We start from the raw sequence: 19,941 nt of genomic DNA on the forward strand, positions 1-19,941 counted from the left end.
CAAATCATTACATAAACAAGCGTGAGGTTCAGCTGTGCCCGAGGTTACGAAGCAGAAGTACTTGGAGCTATGGGAGCACCGCTCGGGGCGGGGGCGAGGGGGGGCAGGGGGGGTGCTGGCTCGGGCAGAGGCCAGCGAGCACTGTCTGGAGATGGGCGCTGAGGGATGACTGACAGGCGGCTGGAGGCAGGAGCAACGGGCATGGCAGGCAGCGGGGCGAGTGTGGCGCGAGGTGAGGCTGGAAATGGAGGCAGAGGGGAGAGTCTGCACACCCTTTAGGCCGTGATAAGAAATTCTATCTTCATCCTTAGAAACGCTGAAGGTTTATCGGATTCCCATTTCCACGCCCCTTCAGTCGCATGACAAATAATGCGAAGAATAAGAAATGGGAGGCAGATTCTGTTTCTATTTATATCCATGAACCACCCAGAGGGTAAAAAATAAACTTGGAGAAAGTGTCCTTGGTCCCGTGCTACACTGTACCTTCCTGGTCACCCAGGAGCCAAATGCTTTCCTTTCTCTGCGAGCCTGGTTTGTGTCTGCCATGCACACAGACACACACACACAGACACAGACACACAGACACACGCACACAGACACAGACACACACACAGACACACGCACACAGACACACAAAGACAGACACAGACACACGCACACACACACAGACACAGACGGACACACAGAGACACAAGCACACACACAGACACAGACATAGACAGACACAGAGACACACACACAGACACACACACACACTTTTCATGCACTTCATTTTAACAAACAATGTCTTGACATTCTTGATATAGGAATAACAGAGCTTATTCTGATTAATCTCGTTTAATTCCAATTAGTTTACCCGCTTGGGTCATTTGATCTGCAATTACTTGCTGTCAGGGTGCCAAAAATAATGCCTACCCTGACTCCTCCAAATGACGGTGACCCCAGGGAGGGTCTCTCCTGGTTATGAATGATGCCCACTCCGGCTCCAGAACATGGAGAAGCCCCAGGAGCACCATCGACAGCCACTTTGGGAAGGTTTGCGATGCAACCTGTTGGCCTGGTTGAGTGTTGCCCTGTAAGAACCCTGGGTTTCTGACACCTGGGATTTGTTGACTCTGGAGTGACTGCCCCCTCCCAGGGCTGACCCTCCATATGCAAACCAACCGACCCCAAGCTCTCACCTGCCATCACCTCCCTCACGGAGCCCCTATACTCTGCGCCACGCCCCTGCTCCAGTGTCCCAGGGCCAGGCACCAGACAGCCGGAGGCAGCCCGAGCCCAGCGCCCTCTGAGATTGTTCCAATGAGCCCATCCTGGGCCTGCTCACCCTGACTCAACCCTGCTTTCCAGGAAAGCACAGCAAAGGCTCTGGCCCGTTTTCCCCACTCGCTCTGCCCCTGCCCTAGTGCTTCCCCATTCGGCATGCCGTGCCGTGGCTGCCCTCTCCTCTCGGAACCGTAGCAAACTATGACCATTGTCTCCTGATCCACTGGCCTCAACACCCCTGAATAATAGTAAAACCTACCTTTTAAAACATGTCCCTCAGTCTCTCCTCTTTCATTCCTGGAGGAGAGGTCCCAGGTGAAACCCTTCTGGTCCCCTGGGGCATGTGAAACCCCTCTGGTTCCCTGGGGCATGTGAAACCCCTCTGGTCCCCTGGGGCATGTGAAACCCCTCTGGTCCCCTGGGGCATGTGAAACCCCTCTGGTCCCCCGGGGCATGTGAAACCCCGCTGGTCCCCCGGGGCATGTGAAACCCCTCTGGTTCCCTGGGGCATGTGAAACCCCGCTGGTCCCCCGGGCATGTGCTAGTGGAAAGGCCTGGATTTCGGAGCCTGGCTGACCCCTTGCCAGCCTTTTGCTTCCCCTCCTTGACGCTGACTCCCCCATGCCGGGAAGCGAGGATCTCAGCACCGATGTCACAGGGCTGGTTGAGATGAGATAAGGCGGGTCATCCATCCAGCCCAGGACCTCGTGAACACCCGTTCCTTCCCTCCTCCCTTCAGTAATCCCAGAGCCTCCTGGCCGGCTGCCTTCTGCCTGCCAGTTTATTGTTCAGTCAACCAAAAATCCTGGAGAAAATCCCTGGATGATTTATTGTAAGCTTTTCAACCTTTGCTTCCTCTATTTATTAACCTCCAGCCAACCCCAGGGCCTTTCATTTCCCTCCCTAAGCCCGCAGACGCTGACAGCGCCTGAGTGCGTTTTGATGAAGTGCCTGCACCCGCACGCAGTCCCCCCCTCTCGCCGACGGCTCCGGAGAGCCCAGGCCTGGGAGCCTGGCCTGAGCTCCAGCTGACTGCTTCTTCCCACGACCAGGGAGGGGCCCAGTGGTTAGTGAGCCACTGTGAGCTTTCACGCCCCCCCATCTGTGAAATCAGAGTCCACACCTGCCTGCTCTGCGAGGCTGACAGGACGCCGTGGGTGAGAAATGTGACGTGAGGGGACAGCGGGGGGCCTGCGGTTACACACACCGGAGACGGGGGTGGCCCTCTGCTTGTCCCCCTGTGGATCTTCTACTTCCCCGTATCCCTGTATCCCGCCCCCTCCCATGCCAGGCCTCTCGCTGGCACAGCTTCCTTTCTCCCTCCCATCCCTACCCCCTGGCACCTCTCACCAAAGACCTTCCTTTCTCCCTTCTCCAAGGGATCTGTGGAGGAAACACCTCTAAAAGGGTGGAGAAAGCCACAGGGAAGGTCAAAGGATCGGCCGGGGGGGGGGGGGGGGGTGCGCACGTGCGTGTCTGTGTGCGCGCATTTACTGTGCCCCAAGGGCTACCTCACGTAGACCCCCAGCCCTTCTCAGGCAGCTTCCCCGTGCCCACTGACGCGAGGACTTGGAGGCTCGGGGGATGCAAGGACTTGCCGGGAAGAGCCCACCCTGGATCCAAATGAGGACTTTTTAGAGTCTGAGCCCTTGGCTACTATATCTGGCTCCCCAGGCAAAAAATATTTATTGAGCATCTACTGTGCGCTGGGGACGTCAACATGATCCCGCTCAGCCAGCCCCCGGGAGGAAGCGCGCCCCTCGGGGCCAGCACGTCCCCCGCTCATACCTGACTGCGGGTTTCTGTGCGCTCACCTTCTGCACTGGGCGGCGAGCCTCCTCTCCGCGTGCTCAACGCCCGCACACACAAAGGTTCCCGCTGAATGCTGGCTGCACTTAAAGAAAAGGAACACGAGGGAACGAGAGAAACGACGGTGGAGGGACAGCCGGGGGAGTAAAGATGTCCCGCATAGAATGGAGAGGTTTCTCCTTTCCGAAATGTCAGTGTGGTTTTTTTAAAAAAAAAAATATTATAGACAGAGAGATATGAAGCATATGTGGCCAAATGATAACAGCTGGTGACTCTGAATGAAGGACATACGAGTTACTGGTGTTATTCTTGTAACTCTTCTGCTTGAAACTATAAATTCAACAATAAACCACAATTGTCTGCATGAATGTAGTAAGGTGAAACCTATCTCAGCGTTATCTGTGTACTTTCCAGCTGTCTGGGCAACTGTCCATTACTGCCTGGTTCCCTGCTGCACTCACGGTGCTCGGCACAGAGCGGGTGCTCGGTAAATCCTGGAGCAATGCAGAAGGAAAGACTAATGAGTAAAACGAAGATGTTCTGATTCCCCCATAGCCCTTCCTTCCTTCGGAACCACAGCAGCACAGCCCACCCAGGAATTGGAAGGAGGGTCCTGCTCCGAGCAAGCTCTGTCAATCATTTCACGACCTCCTCCCAGCCTCACCGAGCGGACGGTCTCGGTACCACGCCTTGGGGACATTTCCCAGAACTTCATTCCAGAAGATGTTGTCCCTCAAGACTGTCTGTATGTGTTGGGACACACCAACGACCAACTCCATCCAAACTCATAATGAGAAACCCGGCATTTTTGTGGCGCCCCAATTATCTCCTTTCAGGCATCACTGCTTGAAACCAGAGGGCATGTACTGTGAACACTTTTGTTAAGTGAATGAAATCAAAGACCAGTAGCTCTCTGACACGAGAGTCTATGGGTCTGAAACTTCTTAGAACACACTCAGCAGATAACTGACATTTCATAAACCTCGACGGGATTAAATTGGAAAATTAACCTCAGGACTGCAAAAGCAAGAACAAAAAGCATACGACCGTGAACTACATGAATATATCCACACAAGCCCACTAGCCAAGCTGATTTCAGTATCACGAGGAGACAACCGCAGATAGTGGGGAGATACAGGTTTTTTAAATCACCCAGGTTTGGGTTCAAATTCTGACACCCCTATGAACCTGTGTGATTGTGGGCAAGTCCCATAGTTTCCCTGAGGGCTGGTTCCATTCGCTTAATAATAATAATACCTTCCTTATATCAGAATGTTGCAGTGAAGCCACGTGAGTGCCCACGGCCCTGGAAGCCTTGGCTCACTAAACGGTGGCTCTGTCCCCATCAAGAGTGGGCAGAAGCCATGTCAGAGAGGGGGTTTCAATTCCATTCCTCCCACTGACACAGAGCTCCCTAGAGGCCTGGGGACCACAAACGAAGCCTTAACTCACAGACAGTGGAGGCTTTGAAACGAACAGAATTAAAGTAGGGTCTGTCCTTTCATGATGAGGCACAAAGAAGCTATTAGTCCGTTCGGCACATATGTGCTCTGTGAACCCGCCCTACACTCAGGGATCCTGGAAGCTGCACGCTGAGCTGAGGTCCAAGGGGGAGTTGGAAACTTAGTGTCTCTGCCTTGGCCGTGTCATCTAGGAAATGACCGAGGAGCATCCAGGGAACCAGTGCCTGCCCCCTAGAGCTGATGTAGCCGTCTAAATGTGGTTCAGGATTGCCCGGGTCTCTTTCAAATGAATTTTCAGAAAGTCCACGAGCGCAGCAAGATTTGGAGCATCCAGGAGAGGTTTCTGCCTAGACTGTTATTGGATGAAGGTTGAAGGAAAGACGAGACATCTAATAATCTTGTTACATAGGTTCAAATCTTCCTGTCTGCCAGTGTTTCACCTGTCTTCTTTCTTAGCGGGGAAGGGAGCAGCATTGCTTACTTTGTGGCTTTGGATTCAAACAAGTAGGCCTGGGTTTAAATTCTGGTTCTGCCATGTATTGACTATGTGAATTCAGGGAAGTTACTTAATTTCCCGAGCTCGCTCAGTTTCCTCATTTATAAACAGTAATATCCACTGTGTTGTTTGGCTGCAAGGATTCAATGAGCTAATGCATGCAAAATGTCCCTTCACATCATGGTTACTCAATAAATCTTAACTCTCCCGGATACTGAATATTTCGGGGGCTAAATGAGAGAATCCTTGTCTTCCTTCCAGCTGAATGCCAATATTGGTTTATTTAAGCATGAAAACATCGGTGTGACCCATTTATAGGCTGGTTCTACCCCAGGGCAGCGATCAGGAGGAATCCACACCTATCCTGTTGCGTGTCCAAATGGCTGCAGCTCCCCACACACGGGCTGGCAACGAGCCGCTGCTCCCAACGCGAGTTCTGGGAATTCATCCACTGGCTCTGCAGACCTCGGCCAACACCTGAGTGCGAGACTTAAGTAAGATCAACCTCAGTGTGTCAGGTACCTGTCTTTGGGGAGATAAGATTTTCTCCTGTTGGTGTGTAGAGTGTCAGTTTCTGGCTTTTGTAAATTCGGTGTCCGTGAAGCGACATCATTCTTCAGTTTGTACCTATTGTCTCAAAGCAATTAGCACCTGCTTTCACTCTCGGAGGTGACCCAGTTTGGATGATAAATTATATGGTCGCTACGAGAGCCACAGGACTGCCAGTGGAAGCAAGGTGGCTGGGCACAATTCAGGTGCCAAGGGAAAAAAATGTAAAAAATAAAAGGCTTTAAGGAATTAAAAATCGATTTTTAACATTGAGGAATCAGTACTACTTGGCCGAGGTCGCTGGTAGTAATTAATCCAAAAGCTATCGATACATCTACTGACAGTGGCCTTCTCTAGAGAAAGGAGTTTTTGAGTGTGCGCATGTGTATACGCAGGAAAGAGAAGGCACTGGCGTGCTTTTAAATGTTTAACAACCAGCTCTTGGGGTGGCGGTGCCCTGATTTGTGGTGTAAACTGCTTGCGTCACTGCCAATTTTGAGCTACATATGTGATGTCACTGAACACAGAAGCAAAGAGATGCACGCTGAGTTCTCGTGAGCTGGCTCCCACACGCCAACGGCGAAGGGGGTTTAACATGGACTTTGAACACTCCTGGAATGCTTTCGTTTTTACTACACTCATGGATTAATTTTGTAATATACATGTTGCGTATCTGCTGTATACGTAATATATGTATATGATATACACATACACACATACTAACTTACTTATATCTGTTTGAGGGTTAGTCCTAATCATTGTTTTCCCAATTTTTAAAAATAAATCTGAGTGAAATATCCATTTGAGCATATCACACACCCAGGGTCTCCTAAACCAGGTCGCTGGGGGGCCTCAGATGACCCCCAGGGTCCTGTGAAGGGGGTGGGCGCTCCCTTTACTACTGTCCCCAGGATGTACCTTGCTGTCCCACGTCTGGCAGACAGAACATCTGTGCTGAGACAGGAACTGAGTGGGAAACGTGAAAATGCTTTGAGGGTTAAAGGATAAAGTGAAACCTAACCCCAGGCAAGGAGAGGAAACGTTAACGTTCAAAGGACGACAAAAGTGAACCGGGAACAGAGCGTGGGAAGCTGCTGCGTGTCAGCCTCGCTCTCGCCCCGAAGCGCGGCCCGGCGGCTCCGGACACAGCAGAGGGGCGCGGGAAGGAACGCTCCAGACTCCCGTTTATTGAACGTGGCGCTCGCCACGCACATCGCGACTCACACACCGCCCGGCAGAGGGGCACCGGCTCGGTCTCGTCAGTGTAAACACAACATTAACATTGAAGATTCAAGAAAATGGGTAAAAAGTCCAGTGTCTCCTCAATCTGTAACAGTGAAGGTGCTCGCCGACCCTCCGGACAGGTCCCAGCGGGCCTGAGGTCGCGACCTCGCCCCGGCCACAGCGGAGCGGGCACGGACACGGAGGGGCCCGACGCGCTCTTCCCGGGCCTCTCCCAACAGACGTGCATCTTCAGAACCGGGCTCGCACGAGTCGGGAAAGTTCTCCTGAAGGCCTGAGGGCTTCATACCTTCCACGTGCACCGAGACAGTCCCTCCGGAGCCCTTTTCCCAGGAATCAGTCATTGCCAGTGGAAAATGTGACCGGTTGTAAAATAGTTGGTTGTCATCTTTCCGTCTTGGCCCCTGGATTCCGGGACGTGGGGAATTCAAGGTCATGGGGGCCTCGCTGATGATCCTGAAGAAGGCTGCCCACGTTCGACTACTGGCTGAAGACTCTTCCTCCCTGCTGGGCCGCTGCCGATAGAGGGGTGTTGGTTGAGGCAGCTGATTTTCCCATCAGAGCCTTAAAAGACCAGATTTTCTATTTTGGATTCCCATACCAAAAACAAACAAACAAAATCCCCCCAAACTAAAACAAATCGAAACAAGAGTGACCTTGAAGATAAAGTCAACCCTACCTCCAGGTCCCGCCACGTACAATGTCCCCATTGGGTGTTTTGTTTTTTTTCCAAATGGTTGGTTCCAATCATTGGATTGCCCTCGCCTTGGGTACTCAGCTAGATTGCAGGGCAAAGAAGAAAGTATCCTCTGAATGAAAAGACATTTTTGCTTTTATTTCCTGGGATGACTGACCCCCAGCACCCTGACTTTCCTTTCCTAAAAAGCAATGAGAACATTCTAAAGACCTGCTTGGATTTGTGGCTTTGTGGTAGGATAACCCCGGTGCTCCCTCTCACCCCTCCACGTCCCAGTCTTGAAGAGAATAGGCGGGTGAGCTATTTTTCCACATTCTGGGAATGCTGGGTTGTGGGGCAGAGAGGGGCCGGACGGATCCTTGTCCCAGATCTCCGTGGTGTGGGCAGCCTTGTTGGGCCAAAGAGACAAATAAAAACAAACCAAAAAAGCATTGCTTAATTTTGAGTTTCAAGGCTGGGCCCCAAACAGCCAGTGGCTCTCCCCCTGCAGAACGTCGCCCCCTCGCGGTGGCCTCTTGGTGCTAGCTGTTGTTCTCAGCCGTGAGATACTTGAGGGCGGCAAAGCCATAGCGGCGGGACATGTCCTGCTGAAACTCCTCCTTCAGGGTTTTGAGACAGATGCGGTATTGCTTGTTGGACCGGAACTTGGTGATGTCGAAGCTGGGGGCATGAGGCATGTGGATCATGTAGGCATTGGGAAGCACGATGAACTCGTATTCCTGCAAGGAGACAAGAGCGGCTTGAGCGTTTGCAAGAACCCTCGGTAATGTATGAGTCCGCGGGGATGACCAAATGACTGAGCGAATGAATGAAGCGAGGAATGACAGGGACAAAGAGGGCAGTGCCATGGACGGCGCCACCGGGGTGTTCCCATGGCGCCGGACAAAGTACTTGGCTTCTCTGAGCCTTGGTTTTCTCACCTGTACAGTGAAGGTAATAATACCGACCTTGAGAGATGACTAATGTTTGCATAGTGCTGGGGAGAGTTCATGGTCCACAAAGGCTCTTGATAAACGTAAGCATGTACCCGTGTAGTTGCTCTAGAATGACGCAAGCCCTGAGCGAGTCCCTTGCTCAATTAAATGGCGCCTGTGTATGTGATTTCTCACGGGGCTTGAGGAGATCTGAGAGCCTCCACAGATGAGTACAAAGGAGGGGACAGAAAAGGCATAAAAAAGGGGTTCCACTGGTCTGAAGCTCACCAAGAATAAAACTTTTGCCTACACATCTTATTACAAGGCACACCATCCAGCGGTGTCCTCTATGTGACAGAATACAGACAGAAACTCGGGCCAAAACTGAAATGTCTCCAAACAGCAAAACAGGTACAAAAATTTAGGACAAGTAACTCAAAGGAGAGCCCAGCACACCTTTGTTCCAGATCTATGTCCACTGATTTTGGATGTAATGTCTAATAAGCTTTGGTCACCTAGTGGCTCAGCCCAGAGCAGAATACACTCAGAAAATTAGGATGGAGGAAGCGAGAAATGATAGCTGGTGGTGAGAAAGGAGCGAAAAGAAAATGCTTAGCTGCCTGAGACATTCCCATGGGGACAGAGAGAGCTACCGATCCACTAGTGCCTACAGGTGGGGCTGGATTACCTGTCGGGCGTGCACCATTATTACCTGACATCGCTAGAAAGGGTAAAGTCATGTTTGGCACGTGCTATTGGCAAAGAAAGGAAAATAGGCGAGGAATTTAAGAGTTCTGTCAAAATTGCCTAAAACAAACAAAGCCCAGATCTCGGTGCTGCAAAAAGTAACTTTATTTGGACCAGCTCACCCAGCCGCACTGCATTACAACAGTTCTTTCCTTTCGAGCAGAAGCAGAGGCAGGCTAAACATTTCTGTCATCCCTTCCACGGATTACTGCAAATGTGGCTACTAGAGGTCACACTTTCCGTGGTCAAATATGGCCACTATTCTATACCCTTCCATCTGTATCAGTGGTCCTCGGACCCAGGTGCTGATGGAAACCACCTGGGGCCGCTCTCAAACATCCTGGAACTGCTGGGAAGCTCTCCAGGTGACTCTCGGGGCAGCCAGCACTGAGCATCCAGCCCTTTCCCCTGAATTTGGGGTGTTCTTGTTGAGAAATATTTCCACTGTGCTCCAGGTGGAGCCTTGGAGAACAGCAGACAGAGAGAGAGGGTGGGGGGCCGAGGGGCCCAGGCATCTGCCCGACCTTAACCCGATTAGTTTTGCTGTTGGTCGTTTAAATGGAGGGTTGACTGACTGCAGCACGTCTGGCCCACTGCGTGTTTTTATAAATAAAGCTTTACTGAACACAGCCATACCCATTTGTTTAGATACTGCCTACGACTGAACTACAGGAGCAGAGTTGAGTCCCTGAGCCCCACAGAACCTCCCCAAATTGACTATCTGACCCTTTACAGAAAATGTCGGCAGACCCTGGTTTGATTTAACCTATTTGAGTTCTGCAGGAGATCGCTAGGTGCACGGTAAGTATTAGCGGAATGAATGAAAGGGTTTCATGAGTAAATACAGCCTAAAAAGACCACTCTTAGTCGTGGGGTGAAATAATTAGCTGAATCTTAGCTGCATCCTCTGTGGCATTTACATGCCTCACAGGCTGAGTGATGAATGATCACCATTTGTCTTTAGCACTAGGTTGAGTGAGGATGAGGGGGTGACATGGTTTGTCCCAAGACACCCACATTTGCCCAGGTCTTGGCCTGGAGCCCAACTCTCACCCAAGGATAGAAGAGGAATAGTCTGGGAATCGGCACCCCCGAAGGCCTAGTGCTGCCACATTCCCACGCTAGGCCCCTGAACACGACTCGTTCCCTCTTAGGTCTCTGCTCTTACCTCCTAGGCCCCTTCTAGCTCTAAGCTTGAGTCCCCCCCTCCAGTCCATGACATCCCACTCTTCTCACCTGCGCATCAAGTTCCATGATGTGAGCCACCTTGTTCCAGCCAAACCCCACGAACCTCCGGTCGTACTCAGGGCAGTCCCGTCTCACGACCACGTACGGCTCGAAGTCGGCCTCCCACTCCACCCGGTAAGGCGTGGTGGCGGTCCGCCACTTGGCGAAGTTGGTGGGCGCGTGGCCTTTTGTCCAGACGTGGTACCTGGGACACATGGAGAAAGGCGACTGAATGGAAAGAAGGAAGCTGAGCTTTCCAAATGCTGCGGATCGAGAGGAAAGAGAGGTCTATGCCGATATGATCCTTGTCGTGGGTTGAACTGTGTCTGCCCCCAAAGATATATTCAGTACCTACCCCCAGTACCTGTGAAAGAGGCGTATCTGGAAATAGGATCTTTGCAGATGTGATCAAGATGAGGTGGTGATGGGTTAGAGGGGGCTTTGGTGCCAACACTGGTGTCCTTAGAAGAAGGGGTGAACTAAATATAGGGACACACAGGGAGGAAGGCCATGTGAAGACAGGGCAGGATTGAAGTGAGGCTCCCACGGGTCACGGACACCAAGGATGGCCGGCAACCAGCATAAGCTAGAAAGAGGCAGGGAAGGGGTCTTCTCTAGAGCCTTCTGTGGAAGCAGGAACCTGCCGACATCTTGATTTGGGACATCTGGTTCTCAGAACTGAGAGAGTAAATTTCTGGTTTGAGACACCCAGTTTGTAGTGTTTTGCTACGGCAGTCCTAGGAAGCCAACCTATGTCCTTTATTGGCAAGGAGACCCTCTCTGTGAAAGGGTAGGTGAGCCCCTGGAGGGCTCTGTAGCATTTATACGGAAAGAACTGTGGGTTAGCCTCTGCCAGAGTTATGCCTCCCAGAGACCACTGTGGAAGGCAGAGGTCCAAGGTGACCCTCAACGACATCACCTTTTTAAATGGTTTCCCCCTTGAGGTAGATCCTGTGAATGTATCAGTCCTGTGATTATGTTACATCATAAGGCAAAGGGATATTTGTAGATGTAATTAAGGTTGCTAATCAGTTACCTTGGAATTAGTTGAAAGGGAGGTTACTGGGGTGAGTCTGCCTGAATCATGTGAACCTTTAGATCCATGTCTGGAGAAAGCAAAGAGCTGTGTGGGAGCTGCCTCTGGGGGCCACGTGGTAAAGAAACAGCTGGGAAATGGGGACCTCAGTCCTGCAATCTCAAGAGAAAGAATTCCACCAACGACCAGGGAGCACGCAGGAGGACCACGTGCAGCCTCGCCCGCACCTTGATTTCAGCCAGGTGCCACCTGAGCAGAGCAATCTGGTTATTCTGTGTCCGGACCTCACACCTCTGGAGACTGTGTTATAATACATGTTTATTGTTTTAAGCTTTTAAATGTGTGGTAATTTGTTATACAGCAATAGAAAATGAATGTGACCCCATAATAGCAATGGTCACAAGTTAATGTTTATTAAGCACTTACTATATACACCAGGTGGCCTCCAAAAAAATAGTGATGAGAGAGGCTTCCTGGGCACCCTTTATAGAATGCTACTTAGAAGAGGCCTGGGGGTACTTTGCTTTGAGCAGTGGTTCTCAAACTTCAGCCTGTATCAGAATCACCGGATGATTACCATCTCAGTCAGATTGCTGGGTTCCACCCCCAAAGCTCCTGACCCAGTAGGTCTGGGGTGGACTTGCGACTCTGCATTTCTACCCAGTTCCTAGGATGCTGATGCCACTGGTCCAGGGACCACTCTGAGGACCGTGGTCCTAGAATCCAGGTAGAGGCGTGGATGACTTCTCACCCGGGTGCAGTGGGGAGCAGGCTTCAGCTGCTGGGAGGCTAAGAGTTCACCATTTGAAGGGAAGGTGACAAAAGCAACTTCTTGGAGGGAAGGTCTGTAATTTGGCACCGGGCACGGTGGCTTGCACGCTGCTGGCCAGAGCAGCAACCATGGACAGAGTAGGACAAACACCGGCTGTTGTGGCCACGGACTTGGCCTTAAAATGAGTTCTCAAATCACCTGGGGACAGAGCTAGAAGGCTGGATGCCTTGGAAATGTGCCAGGCTACGGCATCTGTGGGAGACTCGGACTTGGGTTTGGTCTCAGAGTCTTAATTTGCCTGAGGCTTCAAACTGATTGGTGAGAACATTCTGGACTTGACCAGCAGTACGATAGTATTTTGATTATGAGTACAGACTTGGGCTGGTTCCAGGCTCTGCCATGCACTCACTGTGTGTCCTTGGGCAAACTGTTTAGCCACACAGAGCCTCAGTTTCTTTATTTGTGAAATGGGGGTCATAGCCTCTGCCTGATAGGTTTGTTAAATGAGCTGACCACAGTGCGTGGTACAAGGCAGCCACTCAATAAAGGGAAGTTGTTATTATTTCTTTCTGAACAGAATAAGGGCCTGGCTTGTGGGGATATGAACTCTTTCAGGCCACCTTCCAGAATTCTGGGGAGAGGAAGACAGCTGGAGTTTGAGTCCTGGCTCCACCAAAATCCCTCCCCTCCTCAGTATCTGATAAAAGGATCATACCTGAGCTCCTAAAGTTATTTTCTCAAAATAAAGTTTGTTTGAGAAACCCTTCTAGAAACTTCAGAGTGGTATGAAAACCCAAGTTACCATTTCAATCTTTCAATAAAATCACATTTTCTAGAAATGTATTTTTTTTAGCTCAAAGGATGCGTTGGCCACTCTTCTATCTTCACAATGGAGGCTTCTCTTCAAAGAGGAGCAGACAGGGGCAATGTTGTCTCTCCAGACTGCTCTGCGAAGAGACCCAGCAGGGATCCTACGTGTCCCCGGGGTAGGTACACCTAATGGTCCAAGGCCAGCAACAAATTTCTGGGCGAACAGCTTTGGCGTGTGGATTTCTGGAAGCGAGGAGACCTCTGGGCACCCCCAAGGGCCAGCCATGAGGGCCACTCACCTGAACGTGAAGAGAGTCCCCATGTCCAGCATGGACAGCAACTCCGCTTTGGATTTGGGGAAGGAGAGCCGGTAGCGCAGCGTCTCGAACGCAGGGACGATCATCGCTTTCTTGGTATTGGCGAGGTCGAGCTGGATGACCGACTTCCTGAAAGGACAGGGCAGGACAGACAGGGTCGCTGTGATGCCTGGCGATGGCCATCCCCATGCAAGGGCAGGGCGGTGGTTGGCTCAGGGAGGTGCAGGAGAGAAAGCCCAAGTCAGCCTCTCGGTTTATAGACGGTGAAACGGAGGCCCAGGGAGGCCGAGCAGCTTGCCCAAACCCCTCCGGACTCCAGCCTAGAACTGCTGTCTCTGAGCCAGAAAGCGAGAGTCTTCCTGGCCAGGTGGCAAGGGCTGGGGACCCTCTCTCACTTCACAGTGCATGGCCCTCCCAGAGCCAAGCACGGCAGGCGGGTCTCCAAGGTTCCAGGGGCTAGAGCCCGGCCTGCGGGGTTCACTGGGCTGGCCACACAGCAGCAGCCGGACATACGCCGATGAAAGAAAGATCAACCTGGGCATTTTCAGGTCCTATCTCCGTGACTCTTCTACCCCTTGAGCCTTTAAATTAGCCGGACCCACCCCATGCAGCTAGCAGAGGCCTGCACTGGAGCGCCCACCTGTTTCAGAAACTCCAGAACGATGTCACTTTCTCCTAAGGCTTCGTGCAGTCAGGGAGGGGAGCTGGACCCCTGCACCTCCCTTGCCCGGCTCTGCTCGCCTGCACCTGTGCCCCTTTGGAACTGTTCGTCCTGGGCTATTTCTGTCACTGGGGATGGCAGAAGTAATAACATCCAGGTTGCCTGCTAGGTACCTATCAGCTCTGCTAGGCCTGATGTCAGGGCCGTTCATGGCCCAGTGCCAGGCACACAGCAGGCACTCAATAAATACACAGGGAGCAAAGAAATCAATCGGCAGTTGTCATAGGTGGGGACAGAGGATGGCATGGGGAAGAGGGCCCCCTGGAAACGACAGAGCTGGGGTGAAATCGTAGTTCTCCCACTTAAAGACACACAGCATGTATCGTCTGCATTTTAACCCTCCCATCCTTATAAGGGGAAGGAAAACCCTTATCCCTGACTAGGTTGCCATGAAGAGATAACACTTGTCAGGCCTACCCAGTGCCTGGTGCAGGGAGGGCACTGGCAATCCTGTGCTTTTTCCTTCCCGGGTCCTCCGCAGACCGCCTGGGCGTGTGTATTCTGCTGGGGTGCTCACCAGGAGAGATGGGTGCAGTTGGGGTGAGCCCTGTTTGAAGAGGAAGCTGAGGCCCGGCTCTGAGCTTCACCCATACTTTTCAGATTTCAGTTTATTCCTGGAACTAGCGTGTGGGTGTCGTGCAAACCAAACCAGTGATGGGGCTGGCAGATGGCCATCGGCAGCAGGGCTAATGCGGCCACAGAGACAGTCAGTCGGTGAGGGGCAAGGCCAGGCGTGCGTGCGTGCGTGCCTGTATGTGTGTGCATGTGTGAGTGCATGTGTACATGCGAGAGAGAGGCTTAGGAAGGCTATGAGAAGCCCCACACCCCTTTAAACGGCCCTGCAGCAACAGTACTAGATGTAAGCAGGGCTTTCAGCCAGGGCCAGGGGACAGCATCTGAATAAACACCCACCCACCTCGGGCAGAGGAAAGCAGCAGTAGAGCGAAGCTGCGCCTATCTGCTCTGCCATCCGTGGAGGCCCAGCCCATCTAGGCCCTTCTTCACATCCCTGGACTGGAGGCCAGGTAACAGGGTTTACTCGGATTCTATCACAGCTGCCAAGGAAACAAGCTCCTGGCAGAGAGGCTTCCAGGAGGTGTGTGGGGACCACAGCCAGGACTTGCAAATGAGGGAGATGAGCCTGCCCTCGAGTGTAGGTGGAAAATGCATGCGGGGAGGGGTGAGGTCAGAGACCTGCAGAGTCACACTGAGAGCCCCGGAGATCCCTCTCTGACCTCGATGGTATTAACACATCAAAGGGAGAACCAGTCAGTCAGGGAGGGGCAGTAAAGAAGCTGAGCTTGAGCTTCTGGGTAAATTGAAAGAGCTCTGGTTTACGGCGCCCTGCTCTGTGCTTGGGGCTCCATAGTCACTATCTTCTGTATTCTCAACATCACCCCTGTTTAATTACCCCGTTGCCCTGACGTTGACTGTCAGCGGCTGTGGCTAAGCATCAGGGCGCTTTCTCTGTGCCGGCCCCGTGTGACACGCTGGCCACGGTCACCGGCAGTCAGCTCCTCATCAGGAAGGCGCCTCTGGGCAGACGGCCCAGGTTAGGTGCCACCCGGGCGCTCAGCAGCTGTACTCCTGAGCTCGAGACATCTTTGCCCCAGTTCTCTCCTCTGTGAGCTGGGAGCAGAGTTAGTACCTGGACTGCGGGTTTTGTGAGGATTAAGCGGATTACCTCGTGGAGGGGTGAGATAGTTCTCTACCCCAGAGAAAGCACCTGATAAAGGCCACCTGTGATCATCACATGGCCACCGTGACGGTGATGGAGACGGGCCGTCAGGCGACTGGATCGGTGAACTCGTTAAGCAGGGACACCTCTGGATGAGCCCCGGGAAAGCTAACTGTCCACCAGTCATGCTGTGCCTGTGGGCACGCGACTTAAGCTAAACCTCCTCATTGGAAAATGAATTGTGAGGTTAAATGACAAAATACATGGTAATAGTGCCTGGCACATAATAAGTGCTCGATAAACATTAAATGCTATTTCCAGTAGGATTAAAATGACGAATTAACCTAAGGAAATGCCACCTGGTAATGTCTCCTGGCAGGCAGCCAGCTGGCCTTGCTCAGCGCCACCCCTACCGGCCTGGTTCAGGCTCCTGTGCTCCTTCAACAGGTATTTAGGGAGCGCCATTCGGAGCCAGGAGGTGGGATGGGGGAGGGTGGTCAGGCGTCATCCTGGAGGGAACAGAGTAACACTGAAATCTGTTGTTCCCGTACACGTCGGAATAGAGACTCTGCCCAGGGCCACATGTCTGTCCCCTAGAAAGTCAAGGCAATGTCTGCAAAGCGCAGCAGGGACGGGTTAAGCTCTAGGCACTGGACAACGGTGAGGATTCTGCATGGTTAGTGCAGGAGGTGAGAGCCTGCCCTGTGTCCCCCTGCTGAGGGCAGCTGTCTTCCCACCTGCGATCCCTCTGCCATCCTAGAACATTCCTCAAACATGCCATATGCTTTATGCTTTTTCTTAAAAAATATTTTTTTAAAAATTGATTTTTAAAGTGAGAGGAAGAGAGAGGGAGAGAGAGAGAAACACTGATGTGAGAACGAAACATTGAGGAGCTGCCTCCTGCATGCCCCCCACCAGAGATGAAGCTTACACCCCGGGCACGTGCCCTGAAAGGGAATCGAACCAGCAACCTTTTGTTGCACAGGACGATGCCCAACCAACTGAGCCACACCGGCCAGGGTGAAATTTTATGCCTTTATATCTGTTAGTCCTTTAAGCTGGAACTCAACCATCACCTGTCCTCCAGGCCTTCCCTGCCCATGACATTGGGTCACCTGCCTGTGAGCCTGAGGCCCTGGACCTTTTATCTCTGTGTCTGCACTGATGACAAGAACAGCAGCACCAGAGCGTCCAGCTGGAGTGCCCCCTAGAACATGAACCCCAAGGGCAGGAACCCCCAGAGCCTAGAACAGAGCCAGCCACGGCAGATACACATGCAATGCATATTTGTGGAATAAAGACTGTCCCAGCGTTGTAGTAGGTGCTCTCCAAATGCTATTACATTTACTCTTCCCAGGATTTTCAGAGGGAAGAAATAATATGATCCCTGTTTCACAGAGGAAGGAGGTTAGAGAAGTCAGGTCCCTCTGTCAAGGTCAAGCAGGTGCTAAGGAGTACGCAGCACTGAAAAGCAGGTCTGAGTGACTCAGCACTATCCTGATGTGGCACACTGCCTGGCACACAGTAGGTGCTCACTAAATATTTTCTTGAATGAATATGGGCATATAGTTTCTCATTTTATAAGAAAGAAAATGGAGATGGTTAGATGGAGTGACTCGGGCTGTACTCAAGGTGGAGGGATCGGGGTGGGGTGGGGGCCTGGCAAAGAAGTTCGATACCCCGAGTGCTGTGCATAGGCCAAAGGACAAAATTCCCTCCTGCCGAGTACCTGCTGCTCCTCGCAAGAGACTATTATTTTCCCCTTCATTAATTGAGTAAACAGAGGGTTGGGAGATGCAGCAAGCTGCCTCAAGTTGCACACTTGACACGTGTACAAGAACCTGAACTCAAAGGCAGGTCTGCCACGGCCCCGGCTGAATTTCACTTGATGTTTCTGAAACCGAGACTAAAAGCTGCACGACTTTCTCTAGAAGAAAAGGCGAAGGGGCAGGAGAGAGACTTTAGTGAAACTCTGTAGCTGTGTCCATGCATATAACTGACTTCATTATTTTCCAACGGATCTGTTTTTATTGTAATATTAGCTGGTTGCTAAGCAACTGCTTAGGGAGCTAGGATGCTGAACTCTTTTTGGTACCTACGTAGGCCCCCCGAAGGGTGATGCAAGAGTTTGGGGGTCCAATGAGAGGACTGCCCATCAGCTTGCCCTAGGATCCTGGGGTTTCAGAGTGACCTGGCCCTCCATAGAGAGAAGGCTGGCATAGAGGGGAGGCCACCTTCCTCCTCGGACACAAGTCTAACCTCTCTGGGGCCTCGGTCTGGTCACCTGTAATAACACTTATCTCCTAAGGAGGCATGAAGAGTAGAAGAAATATACAAAAAACAGCTGGCAGAGTTGTTGGCACAAGATAAGGGCTGGATGCATTATAACTATCATTTTTAACATTCGTATTTTAACAGCACTCAGGAAGAGCATTCTGCTGCATACCTACGCTGGAGAAGTCAGTTTCTAGGGGTATCCCCCGGCCTTGTTGGGATCCACGACCACCTCAGCAAACAGTACCCTTAATCTCGTCCCAAACCAATGCGACAAACGCTGGTCACAGAACACAGCTACTTTCAGTGTTTGGATCAGAAACAAATCCATCCCACTCAATGGGAAACATTTTCCTAAGCCAAAAGCAAGTCAATACGCTTATCTTCATCTGAAAAAGGACAGTGTATGATTATTTAGGGGTTCTGACAGAATTATATTCTTTCCCAATTCTCAACATTCTGGTGCCTAGGAATTATCCAGGTCAGAGGAGGGGGTGGGAGGTTCCACTCAGACTGCGGACATGGTCCGGCTCAACAATGTGTTTGTTTTTTTAAATTCGTTTCAGCATTAAAACTAAAACATGAAAATCCAGATTTCTAGCTCCTCTAGAGAAACAAGAAGACCTTAGCCCTGCCCTCCTCTCCATCCCCCAGGCAATAATCCCACAGTTATAGTGGAGACACCAGCTGCCCTGATGGGGGTGGTGGTCCCCCTACTCAATCACACTCAGCATCGTTGGCTCCTCTAGGCCAAGATCCTGGCCCCTATGGGCATCTGAGTTTTGACTCCTGATATAAGTCCATTTCTTCATTTTACAACCAAGAAACAGGCTGAAAGAACAGAGCTGCTGGAAGTCGCACCGTTCACTAAGTCAGAGTGTGAGCTGGAACAAAGATTCAAGGGTTCCAGGGTCTCGGCCAGTGCCTCGCCCACCATAACCCTCAAAGCCAACACCGTGATGTCAGGCTCAGCCTCAGGAAGCACACGGGGACAGCAGGCCAAGAGGGGCCAGCGGGAGAAACAGGCCAAGGTGGGCAGGGCTTCGGGGCAGTGCAGGCCCTGCGGCTCAGGGGAAGGCCTGGGGGCAACATCTGGAAGAGCTTCCCTTCTAAAGTCCAGACACCTCTGCAGACAGTTCTCGATTTCAGGCGCACAGTCTCTCACTGGTCTGTCCACCCATCTCTGCTGCTATTTCCCATCGTTTGACCGGTCGGTTTCCATCATCTCCCACATGGATTAATGCAGTATTTCCCTCCTCTGGTCCTACCGATTGTGCTCCTCCCACGATGCAGCTGAAGGCCCTTCCTTACACACACAGCCGATCACGCCATCCTCAGGATTTTCACGAAGTCCGACTCCTTAGCACGTCTTACAGTAAGTCCCGCGAGACCACCCTGGCTGACATCTCTGACGGTGTCATCCATGGATATCTCCTTCTGCCTGGGACACTGCCACCTCTCCTGGCCAACTGCAACTCAGCCTCCAGGCCTCCGTTTAGACCTAACTGCTCAGGGCATCCTTTCCTAAGCTCCCTCCAGCCTCGCATTAGGCCACCACCACCCGGGCACCCCCATCACAGTACCTAAAGAACCCGTGTCTTTAAGCATTTCTTCCGCTTTCTGTAAGCTCTGTGATTCACAGTTCCTATCTGCATGGGTCATGGATGTGGGGGCATGTAGTAGGTGCCTTATACATTGTTATCTACTAAATGAATAAAAAAATAAATGGACACTAATGGATGGAGAAGAAATATCAGGAAGGTCACTCTGGACGGGCAAGTCCCCCTTTCTCTGGTCTTGGTTCCCATGTATATAGTCAAGAGGTGGAGGCAAGATCATTTCCTCTCTGCTCGGGGCCCCTGGGCTTCCACGGGGGCCGTGAAGAAAGGGGTGGAGTTTTAGGAGCCCTGTGCACTACTTCAG

The 19,941-nt window shown here is 51.8% G+C and overlaps 1 protein-coding gene across 6 annotated transcripts in view; it reads right to left on the reverse strand.

Annotated features, from left to right (window-relative positions):
* Positions 1-6,749: 6,749 nt before the first annotated feature.
* Positions 6,750-19,941, reverse strand: part of LARGE1 (LARGE xylosyl- and glucuronyltransferase 1) — a 401,066-nt gene continuing 387,874 nt past the window's right edge. For all 6 annotated transcript variants that reach the window (XM_081128709.1, XM_081128708.1, XM_081128710.1 and 3 more), the window contains exons 13-15: positions 13,328-13,474; positions 10,420-10,615; positions 6,750-8,241 (exon numbers count right to left, since the gene is read on the reverse strand). In XM_081128709.1, the coding sequence (XP_080984835.1) occupies positions 8,044-8,241; positions 10,420-10,615; positions 13,328-13,474 (541 nt within the window). In that variant the 3' untranslated portion in view covers positions 6,750-8,043. The remainder of the gene's footprint in view (positions 8,242-10,419; positions 10,616-13,327; positions 13,475-19,941) is intronic.

The sequence above is a fragment of the Miniopterus schreibersii genome (assembly GCF_964146895.1).
Source record: "Miniopterus schreibersii genome assembly, chromosome: 2".
Classification (NCBI taxonomy): Eukaryota; Metazoa; Chordata; class Mammalia; order Chiroptera; family Miniopteridae; genus Miniopterus; species Miniopterus schreibersii.